Source organism: Palaemon carinicauda, chromosome 19, assembly GCF_036898095.1.
Source record: "Palaemon carinicauda isolate YSFRI2023 chromosome 19, ASM3689809v2, whole genome shotgun sequence".
Lineage (NCBI taxonomy): Eukaryota > Metazoa > Arthropoda > Malacostraca > Decapoda > Palaemonidae > Palaemon > Palaemon carinicauda.
The window spans coordinates 20,529,979-20,545,426 of record NC_090743.1 but is presented as its reverse complement, the minus strand read 5'-3'; the positions used below and the strand labels follow the sequence as shown (position 1 = coordinate 20,545,426).

Genomic DNA, 15,448 nt, shown 5'->3' with positions numbered 1-15,448 from the left:
GGGTTCTGTACCAGAGCGGCCACTAAGGAAGGGAGGACACTCCCTAACCTAAGGTAAGGCAGCCTGACTGAAACGGTGCATGGGTACAGTTTCAGCAAGGAACAGAATACCCTTCCAAAACCTAACCTAGAGCAGGGCTGAGCGTCCTGAACTAGGAAGGATAGAAGACATATCGCTATCGCAGGACAGTCGTAGACTTCGTCCTAGCCATAGAGGAAAGATTAGCCGTTCCTCACTCTCAGGCGCAACCCTAAGGGGGGTTCATTCCCTTAGGGAGGACTGAGAGGCGATAATATACTCTGGTAAGAGCTTGATCCCTTTACGTGGTAAGGGGAGCAAGGCTACGCAGAGGGAATGCCAAGGGCAGGGGGATGAAGGGAGCATATAGGGGTCCTACATGTAGGTTAGGTTAGGAAGGCACACTAACTAACCTATCCCCTATATGGTCCCTGAAGGCGAAAACACTTGCATCACAGTCAATAGTATTGTAAAATAATGCCACTATCTTCATAAATAAGCCTAGGATCACTGATAAATCATGCATGAACACTGATATATAGGCGCACTGGCCTGGGGGCTATAGTAGCCAACTGGTATAGGGTCAATCGATGACCGGTAAAAAAGCGTCAAAACACGATATAAAAGTTCCTAGCTATGAAGACTAAATAAACTAATGTTATCGATTAGTAATTGAAGCCGGAAGCGTTGTTGTGGCTAACTAAATAAGGCATGCAGAACAACAACGACGCCATAAAATGGCGGGTCCGGTAGAGGCACAGCTCTGCCACAAAACAGCAATTATCTCGAAAAGTAATATTTACTTTACGGTCAGAGCTTAACTAAACAATACTGGAACCTTGTACTCAACTTTCCAGAAGAAGGCGAGGCCGAAGGTAGCGACATAATAAGGATGCAAGGCGATAAAGATAGCACAGGGAAAATCCGTCTAAGTAAGGCGAGCTACTGTACAAAGGATGAAGACGAACGTGACGTCATTCAAGCAATGGCGCCCGTTTGTTTACGTCTCGAGTACCAAAAGTAGCCACGGATGAGATTAGCTATGGAACGGCTCCCAGCTATTCTCCGCCTTTACACACCGAAGCCTTAACTCTGTTCGGGGTGTAGATAGCTATGTGGCGCGTTAATACATGCGTCCCCTGTTGATATACGATGTCTTAAAAGGGAAACCTTTAGGATACTCGCTCCAGAAGTTAGAATTCTGTGATAACCTGTGGTTAAATTCTCTGGGAATATCTTAGTAGTTATTTACCCAAGGAAGCTACCAAAAAGGAACCTTCCATCAGGATGCCATGGCTTGAGCCCAAAAATAAATTGTACATCACCAAGATAACTGTAATATACAGGTTATAGCGAGTGAAAAATCCAACATCTTGCCGCTAGCGCGGCAGGGGATATATGAGGTTTCCTGGAATGGTTCCTAGGTACCTCGCTAGGGCACAGGGGTGGTACACCTGGCTATCCAATCAGCGATTGGCGCGAGTTTCGAATTTTCTGCCGTGACGTCAGGGACGTAAGCTATATATATAACTACCGGGTAAGTCTTATGTTTAAAACTTGCGATCAGCAATTGGAGCGCTAGTGATCGGCGAGCTGGTAATTGGTGGGCTAACAAAAGCTGACCATCAGGGATTGGGGATCGGCAAGCAAGCGATCAGTGAGCTGACGATTGGCTATCGGGGGAAATCAGAGCTAGTAATCGGCAATCGGCGCACTATAATCGGAGATTGGTGAGCTAATGATCGGCGATCGGCAAGACTGGAGGTCAATTATCGGAGAAAGATGAGGTAGTGATTGGCAAGATAGATATCAGCAAGCTGACAATTAGTCATTACGACCTAGTGATCGGCGGTCAGCGAGCTAGCGATCGGCGAACTGGCAATCGCTGATTGGCAAGCTAACGATCGGCAAGACTGGAGCTAGCAGAAATACGACCTGCAGTAAGTCGAACAGCTGGTCGGCGAACAGCTGGTCGGCGAACAGCCAAACGATGATCTGGACACAGGATGTGTCCTTTGGAATGGCAAACATCCTCAGGAGAGGCTCGCGAACGAGACCTCAACGGTGTATAATGAACCGGGATTCGTTGACGAGCAGGCGAGCAAGTGATCGGCGATCAGAGAGCTGGCAATTGGTGAGCTTGTGATCGGCGATTGGGCAGGAGATCGGTGAACTGACAATCAGCAAGTTGACGATTATTGCGCTGGTGATCAGCAATCAGCGAGACTGGAGGAAGACAAGCTGCAATAGGTTGGAACAGCTGTTCTGCGAATCAGCCGAATGATTATCTGGAGACAGGATGTGCCCTTTGGAAGGGCAAACATTCTCAGGAAAGGCTTGCAAATGAGACCTCGACGGTGCGTCATGAACCGGGGTTCGTTGACGTGCAGGAAAGTGGTGAGCTAGTGATCAGCTATCAGCGAGCTGGCAATTGGCGATCGGCTGGAAAACGGTGAACTGACGATCAGCAAATTGATCGTTGAAACTGGAGAAAGACAAGCTATAAAGGATCGGAACAGCTGGTCGGCAAACGGCTGGATGATGATCTGGAGACGGGACGTGCCCTTTAGAAGGGCAATCATCCCTGGGTGAGGCTCGTGAATGAGACCTCGACGGTGTGTCACGAACTAGGGTTCATTGATGAGCATGTGAGTCAGAGGAACCAGGCAAAGGTCGTCAGTAGAATAAGGACAAGAAGAATCCTCTGAAGAGGAAAGTTGCAATGACGAGGCTGGATAGCACCTCTAAGATGGAGGACAGTGGAGTCAAAGACTACGGTCACGAACCCCCAAAGGGGAAGGAGGATCAGCAAGCTGATAAGCAGCAGCAGGCCTCCGAAGAGGAGTCTCTATGAGTGGCCTCTTTCGCGAACGAGAGAGGTGAACACTCCCAAGAGAGACTTGCCTCGGACTCTGCTCCATCTCAGACGGAAGTCGACTCAGCAAGAGGGGGAGCGTAGTCTTAGGCGAAGAAACAGCAACAGCAATTGGCGTCGAAGTGAAGTGATGAAGATGATGAAGGGAAGTTCTCCCTTAGAGGAGAACCCAACACCTGGGGAGGATAACTCTCCCTCGGAAGGGAAAATAGTCCAACCCCTAGAGGCGGACCTCCGGGCAGCACTCTTTGCTTCCCATCAACAAGCCTTGTTCAAGTTCAAGTTGACGATCTGCATTGAGCGCTGCATGAGAAAACATAGCCAGAGATAGTTCCTCGAAGACGGTGTGCTGATCAGGAGCTACGACAGGCGCAGAAGGACAGGAAAGTGATGGCGCAGTGACAGAAGATTTTCCAGACACGAACGGCACTGCTCTTCTACATCGGCTATTCTAGTCGAACGAAGAAGAGCGGCATTGCTAACTGAGAGAAAATAAAACAAATTACAGCATGTAACAAAAGCTACCTCGGGAGGAGCACATAATCCGCGGACAGGAAAGGTGTCCACCAAGAGAAAAGGTACAAAATAAGTACAGCTCACTTCCTTCCCCGGCCGACATTGACGGGAAGAGAGCGGCAGCGTAAAAATTGTAGCAAAACGAGAATTACAATTAATTAATTCAGCTGAGAATATTCACTACTCAGGAGAACAACTCGATCTCCCACCGGGAAGGGGGTTCCCCGCGGAGATGAAGCTGAAAAGTTAAAATTACAAACAATCATTATTTCACTTAATTAAGGAAGAAGCCATTTGAAAGCGCAACTTAACCCGCGAACGGAAAAGCTGCTCCCCACGCAGAGTACACTGCCGGCCGCCCATGAAAAGTGAGCAGTGATGACCTTGAGAAAGAGCAAGACCGAAGTCAAGCTCTGAGAAAGCCACAGTCCCTTCCCCAAGCAGATTCCACATAGAGAGGAAGGTGACGACAACCGCTGAACGGAGGAGTATCCAAACGATGACAATTCCCCTGCGACGGCAGCCAAGTCACAAAGAAGGCTATCCACCAACGGGAACACCAATTTCCAAGGTGGAAAGGTCGGGAGGGAAGGTTCTCCATCCTTGAGAACCTGCCGTACTGCGCTATCACACAGCAACATACACGGCTAGGAAAGCTACAACATATCTATAAAAACAGAAGAATGTTTCCACACATATACATATATATACAGTATATATATATATATATATATATATATATATATATATATATATATATATATATATATATATATATATATATCAGTTTGGTATTTTTCTCTATATGTTTAATAGGGGCTGGGGCATAATACGTATCGGTCTATTAAAATGTGGAGTCTATCGCTCAATCTAAATCCATTGGCCAGCTTTCTGCTTTTTGTATGATGTAATCATTACCTGACTTTTTTAACCAATTAGGAGCTTCCAAATATTTATGCCCCAGTTCCCGGGTGTTGTTTAACAACAGCCATCTTTTTCCCACCCTTCCCTTCAGTTTGAGTTAAACCACCATCACATAAAGACCTCTCCAAGAGGGAACTTAAGGGAAATACACTATTTCGAAATTTAGCGTAATTTCACCTATGACGGCAATTGATTATGATGGAAATGCTCTCCGTTCAGTGTAAAGCTATTGTTCCTTATGTGAAATTAAAAAATTACCTCAAAGGTTCATTTGACTTAATTTTGCGTGAAGACCAGCACATGTCTGTTGCAAAACTTCTGCGATGAAGATTGCAGAAAAAAAAAAAAAAAAAAAAAAAAAAAAAAAAAAAAAAAAAAAAAAAAAACAATGTAAGGATTTATTTATGATCTACTTTATCATAATGTAAGGATTTATTTGTGATTTACTTTTAGTTGACCTGGGTAGGGGGGGGGGGGTCAGCTTGGTAGTTGTGACTTGGGAAGGGGGATCCGGAAGGCTTGCCCCCCCAGCTAGGGGTTGTGACTTGGGAACCACTAAGTTAGGTTAGGTGAGTTAGTTAGGTTCTGTACCCTTTTACAAATCTCAAAAGTGTTAAATAATCACGTTTTGGTCTGTTTTTAGCCACTTACATGAACCATATACTTTTCCAACCGGTTATCTTGTGCTTATTTTACATTTCTAACCATTATTATTGCTGCAAATCACTCGTTTATGATATTTATCCACCCAAAAAACCCCGCCTTCCCACTGGGATTCCCCATAAGTGTCTTTATATAAGGGGGTCCAAAAACTCATGAACGGGTGGTTTGCCCCAATAATCATGGTCAGAAATGCATAAAACACAAGATAACGAGTAGGAAAATACTGTATGTAGAGAATAAGAAAAAAGTCAATAATTTTCTGAACTTTGTAATCAATTATTGTAAAGGTAAAGACTATAAATTGTCGTGCATCAGCAAGAGAGATGAAATACCAGTGCCGGTGTGACGGTCTGAAAGATCCCCCGGTCTCAGAATTCTCCTTGACATTATTGCGCATGCGCGGCTAACAGGGGAATTCTGGGTATGTAGCAGACGCGTACTGGGAAATCCCCCGGGTTTCATAGTTCCCCTTCCTCTACATAGAGGGAGTTAACATACATTACTTCAATATTTGTGCAACTGGATCGCTATTTATGAAACCATTTACTCTAAGATTGCGCCTTTACGCGTATCAGTTTTATTATATCGCAAATTTAAAGAAAAGGTGATAAAAAAGATATACACATATATGTACGAGAGTGTTTTCTTCCTTAAAAAAATATATGTTACAAGGGGAAATCATCAACTGGAGCTTTGTTTTGGTAGCTTTAAGTTTAATCCACAATCGATCACTTGACAGCTTAAGGGTTAAACTGAATAACTTATCATGAACGGATAAGAGAGATACGTCCATGATACAACCCTTTGGTCTCAGCAATCCCAGCATTCTAAATAGTGACTTGTACTTTTTTGTTTCTAATATTCTTTTCTAGATTTTTTCACAGTTACCACAAAAAAACTACAACATCGTAAGTATATATAAAATGATACGTATCCAGTATGTATGTATGTATGTATGTATGTATGTATGTATAGACATTTATATTTAGATAAATACAAATTTATCCTAACACATTTGTGACTAGAAAATTTAAAAAAGAGGTGATTCAAATGAATCATGATTATTATTAAAGCAATCATATCAGCAACAATAATGACAAGTGTGAAAAGATTTGGTGTCTGATTGATATACATTAGAAATTTGCTACCAATTCACTCTTCGAAAGGTTTGTTCTCAAGTCATTTGAACTCAAAATAATGTGTAGAAAAAATCAGATCCTAGAAATCAATAGTTATTTTACTATTGGCATTGACACTATTGCAATAATGGATTACACTGTAGAGTTTAATATCTACATGAATCACAAACAATATCTTTTGGCATTACTGATGGAAGTTATCTCGTGCTTTGTACTTCATAATTATTACTGTGGTAATATGAAAATCGGAATAATAAGTCAAGAATTATATACAAGTTATCTCGTGCTTTGTACTTCATAATTATTACTGTAGTAATATGAAAATCGGAATAATAAGTCAAGAATTATAAACAAGTTATCTCGTGCTTTGTACTTCATAATTATTACTGTGGTAATATGAAAATCGGAATAATAAGTCAAGAATTATAAACAAGTTATCTCGTGCTTTGTACTTCATAATTATTACTGTGGTAATATGAAAATCGGAATAATGTCAAGAATTATATACAGCGTATCAAAATAATGACACTCACTTTCACTATCCCAAATGTGGCTTAATGACTGAGCCCTAACAGTCCTCTGTTGGTTCTTGTTCAATCCTGATACATGCTTTCCAGTTGATAAATTAGTTACAATACGTTCGCATTCTGAACTCTGTCATTCACTGTGTTCGTCTTTCTGAGACGTCCATCGCGAGCAATAACACCCGGCGACAAGTTGTCGAATGGCACATGATGAAGAAGCATGGATGGGGACATTTCAGACTGGCCGGAAGTTTACAAAATGTTCGCGCATGCGCAGATTATCAAGGAGAATTCTGAGACCGGGGGATCGTTCAGACCGTCACACCGGTTTAGTATGTGGCGTACCTTGCGAATATGGCCTACGAAATTCTATCTGTTTTAGTATGTGGCCTAACCTAACCTAACTTAACCTAACCTAACAAGCCAAGTAGGCCACATACTAAACCAGAATAAAAAAAGTAGGCCACATACTAAGCCGGCAACGAAACACCTCTAAACTTCAATATGCCATTTTAGATAGTTGTTATTATCAAGATTACGATAAATAATCACTGTAATAAAATTTATCATTCTTATATACACCAATATAAAAGTGGCCACAACCCTTCAATATTAACACGTAAATTAATCTTCATCAAGAGCAGAATGTGTATGAAATTTTGCAGGCAAGGGTGGTTCTACTTAAACCACCCTATATATATAAACTAACAACTTAACATTGCCAATATAATTATAGTTTTTTTTCACCTTAATGCTATATCTTCCTATACCACAATGTTAATTAGGGTATTATTGTACTGTATTACAGGGTAATGTAACCTAGGGAAAAAGTAATGCAGTAAAACTTTACCAATTTTCATTTATTTGTTGACATTCTATGGGTGACGGGTCAGTTGTACCTTAATAGCTCGTTTTAAAAAAATCCAAAAATCCAAAAAATCAAATGTCAAAAACATATGTATTACACCTACCTGAATCAGCTGACAATACTGTAATACTTGTTGGTAGTCTCAGTTCCCAAACACTTTCACCAACTAAAATTATCAATTAGTAACCAACTTATGTACCTACTTTTAAAAATTGTATTGTCATTTTTTATTCACTCAAATTTCTTTTGTTAAAAGGCAAAATACTCGATTTATTTCAACACCTATTCAAGTTGCATAACGCTAGACCTAACAGACCTCTGAAGTAAGGATACAGCCGCCTAGGATAGATTAGGTAGGAGCATGAGGATTTAATATTTACTAGTGACAATAAAGGGAACTATTTAAATCCACTTCCTTCCTTAAAACTTAAAATAATAGCCTTTTCTGAAATGGAATATGGAAATTAGGCTAACAGCTCATCGTTTAACACGGTTAATAATCTCACATAAAACCTAAAACTTTAGCCCTTAGCCTGGCTTGGTCTTCTCCCTGTTCAAGATACTGGTCACTGGATTGTCTACGCTTTCTGTAAGGATTACATTTCTTTAACTATTCAACAGAGGGTAAGCGGCAATTCAAAATAAGAGATCACCATAATATTTCAAGTCACGATGTCAATGTAACATTTTAACGTAAACTTGTAAAGATCACTAAACAATTATTACACACTATTCAGGGAAAGTTGCAAACTAAATTACGTTCTTGTTCTTGTTGTTGGGCGGAGGGATTTGCCTTTCTATCGGCACCTCCTTGGGTTTCTTCTTTATTCTAATTCTTTTATTTTCTTCTCTCTTTTTTTTCCACATTTGATAGATATATTCTTTTCTTTTCTCTATTCCTTCTTTCTTGAACAGCACGTTTCCTATTATCTTCTTCTTTTCTTCTTCATACGGCTGTTGCAATTCCACTATTTTTCTTCTTTCGTCGCTGAGGTCTGGACACTCAAGAATAAAGTGGGCGAGGTCTTCATTAACTGCCCCACATAGTTTGCATTCTACCCTACCTCCCGCTTCATGTCTTTTCCTATCGTTTAATTTCAAACAGTTGGCCCTAGCTCTGTACATAATAATAGAATTAGGTTTGTTGTCGTAAAACATTTCTTCTATTTGCCCTTTTTCTTGTTCGTATATTTCTAAACTATTTTTCTCTTTTATCTCATCCCTCCACTTTTTACCATCTACTTCTCTAATTTTGGCCTTAAGCTCTTCTCTTCCCATTCTTCTAAAAGTTCTATCGTTCATTTCGATATCTTTAATCCATTTCTTAGTCTCTTTCATCCACCTGTTATTTTAATTTTCTTTCATTTCTTCCAGAATTGTCTTCAGCAAATCATTTCTCCCCTCTTCTATCCCTTTCACAAACCTTAGGCTTCCTCCTGCTATCCTAGTTTTCATTTCGGACATTCCTATCTCTCCCCGTAGTGTTGCTACTGCTGCATATAATGGTGCTCCCAAAATTTTTCTCCCTACTCCGTTTTCAATCTGCTGTAATCGTTTTATTTCACTTTCTGTTATGTTCATTACTGCCGTGCCATACAGTATTCCGGGTAAGGCTACATTTTTTCCAATATGTTTTTCCTATGGGTATTTTGTGGCAGCTTTTCGCAATAATTGAATAGGTTAAGTTAGCTAGCTTTTCTGCCTTTTCCATCATTTTCTTCTTTTGTTTTTTAAACATATTTCTTTTCCCTTCTATCTCTATTCCTAAGTATTTTATGCTATCTGTTACTTTAATACCCTCTATTTCTTCCGGTTTTTCTTTCATATTATATATGATTATATGACTCTTATTTTTGTTTATTTCTAGCCCACATTCTCTACATATTTCTACTAGTATTTTTATGTTTGCTTCTGCATCTACTATATTTTTTGCTACAATTAGACCGTCATCTGCGTAAAGTCCTAAATATAAGTCTTACTGGTATTTCAAGTGACTGCCGCTAGAGGGAACCCGCGCATATTTTAAACAGGAAAATAGTAATTCCAATCATGTTTTACCAAGTGATATATATATATATATATATATATATATATATATATATATATATATATATATATATATGTGTGTGTGTGTGTGTGTGTGTGTGTGTGTGTGTGTGTGTGTGTGTGTGTGTGTGTGACAATTTCGTTTCCATTTGCTATTTCTCGCATTTTAAAATCTATTACTAGATAAGGATAGTCTACAACTCAGATACGATTTATATCTGACTTGTAAGGAACAAAAATTAAAATTTTCTCTATTAAAGGTGTTTGCTTATTTTTAGGGGTAGCCTACATACACACAGACACACATATATACATCCACACACATATGTATATATATATATATATATATATATATATATATATATATATATATATATATCACTCTCTAAAAAGAAAATTACTGAATCAGATGGCCCTACCAGTATTAACTTAAGTATCAGAAGCTTGGAGACTTACTAAAATCTTAGACCATAAGCTAGTTACAATTCAAAGGCCGATGCAAAGAATAGTGATGGTAATAACAATAAGAGACAGAATAAGATCAACATGAATAAGAGAGAAAAATAAAGTATAGAATATTCTAGCAATATGAAAAAAAAAAAAAAAAATGGACACGGGCAGGGTATATATAAGATGGACGAGAAGAATAACAGAATGGGTCCCTCGAAATTGCGAACTAAGCAGGGAAAGGAAGAGAAAATGATGGCTTGACGAACTAAGAAAATTTGCTGGTATAGACTCATAGAGAGACCATAAACAGACGCGACTTGAAGGTCTTGTTTGAGGTATTTGTCCTACATTGGACTACCAGTAACTACGGCTGATGATGATGATGATGATACGGTGCACATGAAGCAAAGGACACATGCCATGCCAACGGTACTCTCTCTCTCTCTCTCTCTCTCTCTCTCTCTCTCTCTCTCTCTCTCTCTCTCTCTCTCTCTCTCTCTCTCTGATCAGTTGCAGTGATTATCGCAGTGATATAAGTATTGCACTAGTTGAGAAAGTACATTATGTAAATGAAACTACATCATGACGGGAACAATCATTTACCCCAAGTGTAATTCTGAAAACCCAGAAGACAACGATCGGATGGGATACGATTGTGATGTGTACACTTTCCAGATTAATTGATGATAATATTGTGTAAATCAAATGGCTCTGGCCTGAGTGGATAAGCAGAGTAAAATTAACAAAGAATTTTACCCGCCCAGACTCTTGTCCCAAAAGTAGACTAGCTTCCAGAGAAAGTTGATAATCTAGCAAAATGTATTCAATTAACTAAGATAACGCTACAAACGTCGACAGCTCCAACAAATGAGAGAACGACTTATGCTGACAAGGTTGAGGATAAGAATCTATTACTATTATTATTATTATTATTATTATTATTATTATTATTATTATTATTATTATTATTATTATTTGCCAAGCTACAACCCTAGTCGGAAAAGCAAGATGATATAAGCCCAGAGGCTCCAACAGGGAAAATAGCCCAGTTAGGAAAGGAAACAAGGAAAAATTGAATTTTCAAGAAGAGTAACACACATGGTTGAGCTAAAATCACTGAGAGAAGAAATGAGATTGAAAAAGCACTCAAAGACATAGGCCTACCAATTACTGATATAAAATCTGCATCATATGGACATGGTGTAAATTTTGCATATGTCATATAATGGATTAGTGTGGAGAAGTGCGCTATTTCTCCAGTGCATAAGCTTATAACTTTTGGATCAACCTTACTTGAAAATTTAAGTTATAAAGAAATTAAGTTTTAGAAATATCTTTTCTCCGTTCGTGTTTATTGATGAAGAAAATAAATGATGGAATTGATATTCCTTGTGTTCGTGGTAACCTACGATTAATAGGCTCTATATGTGTTGCCTTCCTTATGGCGATATACAGTAAAATAGATAAGAATTAATATGCTCATTGATGGAATGGACTATGATTGTTAAGGACAGATCTCCGTGGGTCAATGTAGAAAAAGAAAGATAAAAAAAACCTAATAAAGGAAAGTGGCATAAAATAGGAAATTAAAAATCAGAGAGGCAATATAAAATAGTTAAGAGCATTTACAATCACATGGTAAGGAAGATTAAAACTGAATACTATAAGAGAAAAAAATATGTGATACGACAACAGATGTGAATTAAATATATTCTAAATGCTCTAGTGGGAAATGAGAATGAAAAATACAATTGGATCTTTCATGGAAATTCCGAATCAGATTGGTGTTGAATCATGTTCACACACAATTAAGATTAACGAGATTTACGGCAGAAGCAACAGCAATGCAACCATTTCTAGTCCTCTGCAGGGCAAAGGCCTCTAGGACATGGGTTTGGCCATTTTCATCACCACGCTGGCCACTGTAGATTTAACAACGTGCCGAAATTATGATGTTATCAGGATTATTAAGGGGAAAAATAAACCTTATTTTGCGATTGGTCCGATGCCATTATATGAATTAAAAGAATTGGAAATGTTTTAAATGTAACGGATATAGATTAGTTCTGAAAATAGTAAACGTTGGTATTACCGAGCAAGTATCCTAATTCTGAGAAAGTGGCTATAATTAGGCCTACCCCAGTTCCGAAAGATGCTCTATATCACGGAGGGCTTAAGTTTGTAAAAAACTTATTTCGATTTAAATCTTTTTATGTTATAATTGATAGAATATGCAATTATCGAACAATTAGTTAGTTATTTGTTAAGAAGAGGAATGGGCTTACCTGTACTGAACCATGGCTGCCAATGTCAATAGACTTCAGCTCCGGGCTCCTTTGGATCTCGCCATTTCTCACAGTTGCCGGTTCGCATTTATCTCATTACCTCTCCTGAGGTAATCTTAATCATCATCATCATCACAAAAAAAAAAAAATTATTTTTCTAATCTCGAGAATCCTTCTCAACAGCAGGCACTCGATAATTCCATAAATCAGATGGATTTCTGAAGAAAATATTTCTAGGAATATAATTCCCATGACCTGTTCACTGTCTTTTTTAATCGCCGACAGGTATATCTAGTTGTTTCTAGACATAACAATTTTCACACACACACACACACATATATATATATATATATATATATATATATATATATATATATATATATATATATACATATATATATGTATACTGTATATATATGTATATATATATATATATATATATATATATATATATATATATATATATATATATATATATCAGGGACATATTTTTGGATTTGTGTTTTATAAATTCCCAGTAAATAGAAAAATAGTAATCACAGTTCATATCTGGAAAGACAATTTCTAACACAATTTCTTTCTTTGGTGTCATTTTGAATGTACCTTTCATATGAAAAAAAAAATTTTTTTTGGACCAGTGTTTTAAATTCATGTATCCACATTGAAGGGCTAGTCTTGTATATTTCCTCTAAATGTGAGGACTAAACAATAACGATATAAATAACAGATAGAAACGTATTCTATTTTCAATTTACGCAAAGAGAATTCAAGAGTAAACAATTATTATCTTGCATGACTTCAGTCCTCATTTGTTTCCCTTCTCTCTGCTGTGAATGTTCGTCAGGTAACTCAGGTTAGACACTGGCTTTAATTCTGATATAATATCAATAGCAGCCTACTTTTACATCAAAAGAGGATAAGGAAAAGAGCCAAAACTTATATGTAGAAAGAAATTTAACTTCTAACGTCATTTTGTCTTATAAAATACAGAAACAATGACACTTAGAATATATCTTCAAAATGAGTAAGGTAGTTTACATATTAGAGGAATTTGTAAATATGAATATTACATAGCATATCATATGTGTTTTTTTCAAGACCAATAATTTATCAAATTATCATCATAATAATTATTATCTATGTTAATATTATCATTATTATTCATAATGAATATTCATTATAAAGGAATTAGAAAAAGGGCTATAAAACTAGCATTGAAAGCCCACAGAATGGGCCATACAAAGCAGAATATCATCTACAAAACACAATGGGCCTCACAGAATAAATTCCTCCCTCCTCCACCACTGAATCAAATGTATACAAGAGAGCAGACCGGATCCAACGGGACAGAAAACCTTATTCATAAAAAATATGGAAAAAAAATAAATGGAAAGAAACACTGGTCAGTAATATGAAAAGAATTTCAATTCTCGTGACGGTCGTGTCATGGCGTAGGTTTCGTGCGGGAGACGCACAGAGGACTCTTCGTGTCCAGACAGTCTTCGTCCGTGATATAGAAGGAGAACTCGAAAGACAGGCTTGCACAGTGGTCTCTGGTCAGCTCCGATGGTCTCTGGCGATATCCTATTCGAATTTTCGCCGATTCGACTTCGTAGTTCACACTGCGCCTGCACAAATAGCTTGTATTACTAAGTTGTTACCACATATATACCGTACCTGTACTGGAAATCTACAAGCTAAAACTTTGTTAAAAGGGAAATTCCACAACTAGAACAAAACCTGCACAGAAAAAAAAAAAATATCTACAAAAACTGTACGCTAATGAAAATTTGCCGTTAAATGGTAAAAATCCAGGAATAAATGTTGCTATGCATTTACCTTTTTAAAAACGGATACATTGACTTTAAGGAGTGATATTACGGTCACCAACCAGTAAAAGATAATAACAAAGTAAGGTCAAAGTTACGGTCGCCCGTATTTTGCTGAAATACGGCTGAGAACAGTATATTATTACGGAGATTTCCGATTAAAATTGACGTTTTTTTCTTTAACAGTGTACCTACACAGTACTAAAATTTTTGCTGCTGAAATCACAATTGTGTAAAGAAATATTCAAAGAAGATACCAGTAGAAAGGGTAATTCCGGTTGATTGATTTATTGATTGATTGAACAATTGATTGATTTATTGATTGATTGAACAAAGACTGAACTTGAATGTGGCCAAAGAAGGGACTAAGACCAAACTAGTAACGACCATAGAGATCTTTGGGGTACAATTATTCTAATTCAAGGAATTGTTTCACTGACATATCACATTGACATTCCTGTTTCTAGAATTTGGTAGTTTTTATTCTTTTAGCTGATTTTGTTTTTAGAAAGATGTTCATTTCACGTTATTGCAAATGAAATAGAAGGTTAAGCCAATCATACATTTTGTCCTTCAACCGAGAATTTGAGAGTTTTTATAACAAGCTAGCCTGTTTGGTTGATAAAAAATAAATTATCCACATACATTCCACGAATGTTGGACATATATTGAAAGAAAAGAAACAGCGTACCACATATATATATACATACATCATCAATATGGCTTGAAAAGCTATAAAGAAAAAAAAATAGATTTAATGAAAATTCTTTTTCAGTGAGCATTAATTAAGAACGTGGACAAATTCGCGAACAATTTGCTAATTTTGTATATAGGCAGGGAAAGCAAGAGAGACTAAATGAAAAATACCTTTAGTAAAAAAAAAAAAAAAAAATACGAAAAAACTACACCCTGAAAGGCAATATCGACATTTAAGCCTTATGCAAAATGTATGTCATAATGTGAAATATTTAGACTTAATTCCATTGGCGGAACAACGCCATGGGTTGGGGCACTGCAGAAATAGAGAACTCGGTAACGACGCAGGCCGTGACGTCATAATTCTGAGACCCAGGCCTTCTATATTGAGACGGCAGTGGTTGGGGGCGGGTTTAGGATTAAGAATCTTAACTTGCAATGGCAACAAAGAATCTGCGTAACTAGAAATGATGAACAATATATCTTGGTTGATAACAGATATGAGGCTAAGGAAGACGTTAGGAATGGGAGTGGGGTAGAAAAAAAACTAATCTAGTTTAGTATATGTCGAATTTTCTATTAATGGGTTTATTATTATTATTTTCTAAGCTACGA

At 37.6% G+C, this 15,448-nt stretch overlaps 2 protein-coding genes and 1 pseudogene across 4 annotated transcripts in view; 1 reads left to right on the top strand and 2 right to left on the bottom strand.

The window, feature by feature from the left end:
- The window catches only part of LOC137658506 (uncharacterized), a 329,004-nt gene extending 321,326 nt beyond the window's left edge, over positions 1–7,678 (bottom strand). Inside the window, exon 1 of one of the 2 annotated variants that reach the window (XM_068393277.1) lies at positions 7,631–7,678. The gene's annotated coding sequence lies outside the window, so the exon portion shown is untranslated. The remainder of the gene's footprint in view (positions 1–7,630) is intronic. The other variant, XM_068393278.1, reaches the window with a different exon arrangement.
- The window catches only part of LOC137658655 (uncharacterized), a 422,221-nt pseudogene that overhangs the window by 33,594 nt on the left and 373,179 nt on the right, over positions 1–15,448 (top strand).
- Positions 13,324–15,448, bottom strand: part of LOC137658164 (low-density lipoprotein receptor-related protein 1-like) — a 16,359-nt gene continuing 14,234 nt past the window's right edge. The window contains exon 9 of one of the 2 annotated variants that reach the window (XM_068392842.1): positions 13,324–13,936. In XM_068392842.1, the coding sequence (XP_068248943.1) occupies positions 13,753–13,936 (184 nt within the window). In that variant the 3' untranslated portion in view covers positions 13,324–13,752. The remainder of the gene's footprint in view (positions 13,937–15,448) is intronic. The other variant, XM_068392843.1, reaches the window with a different exon arrangement.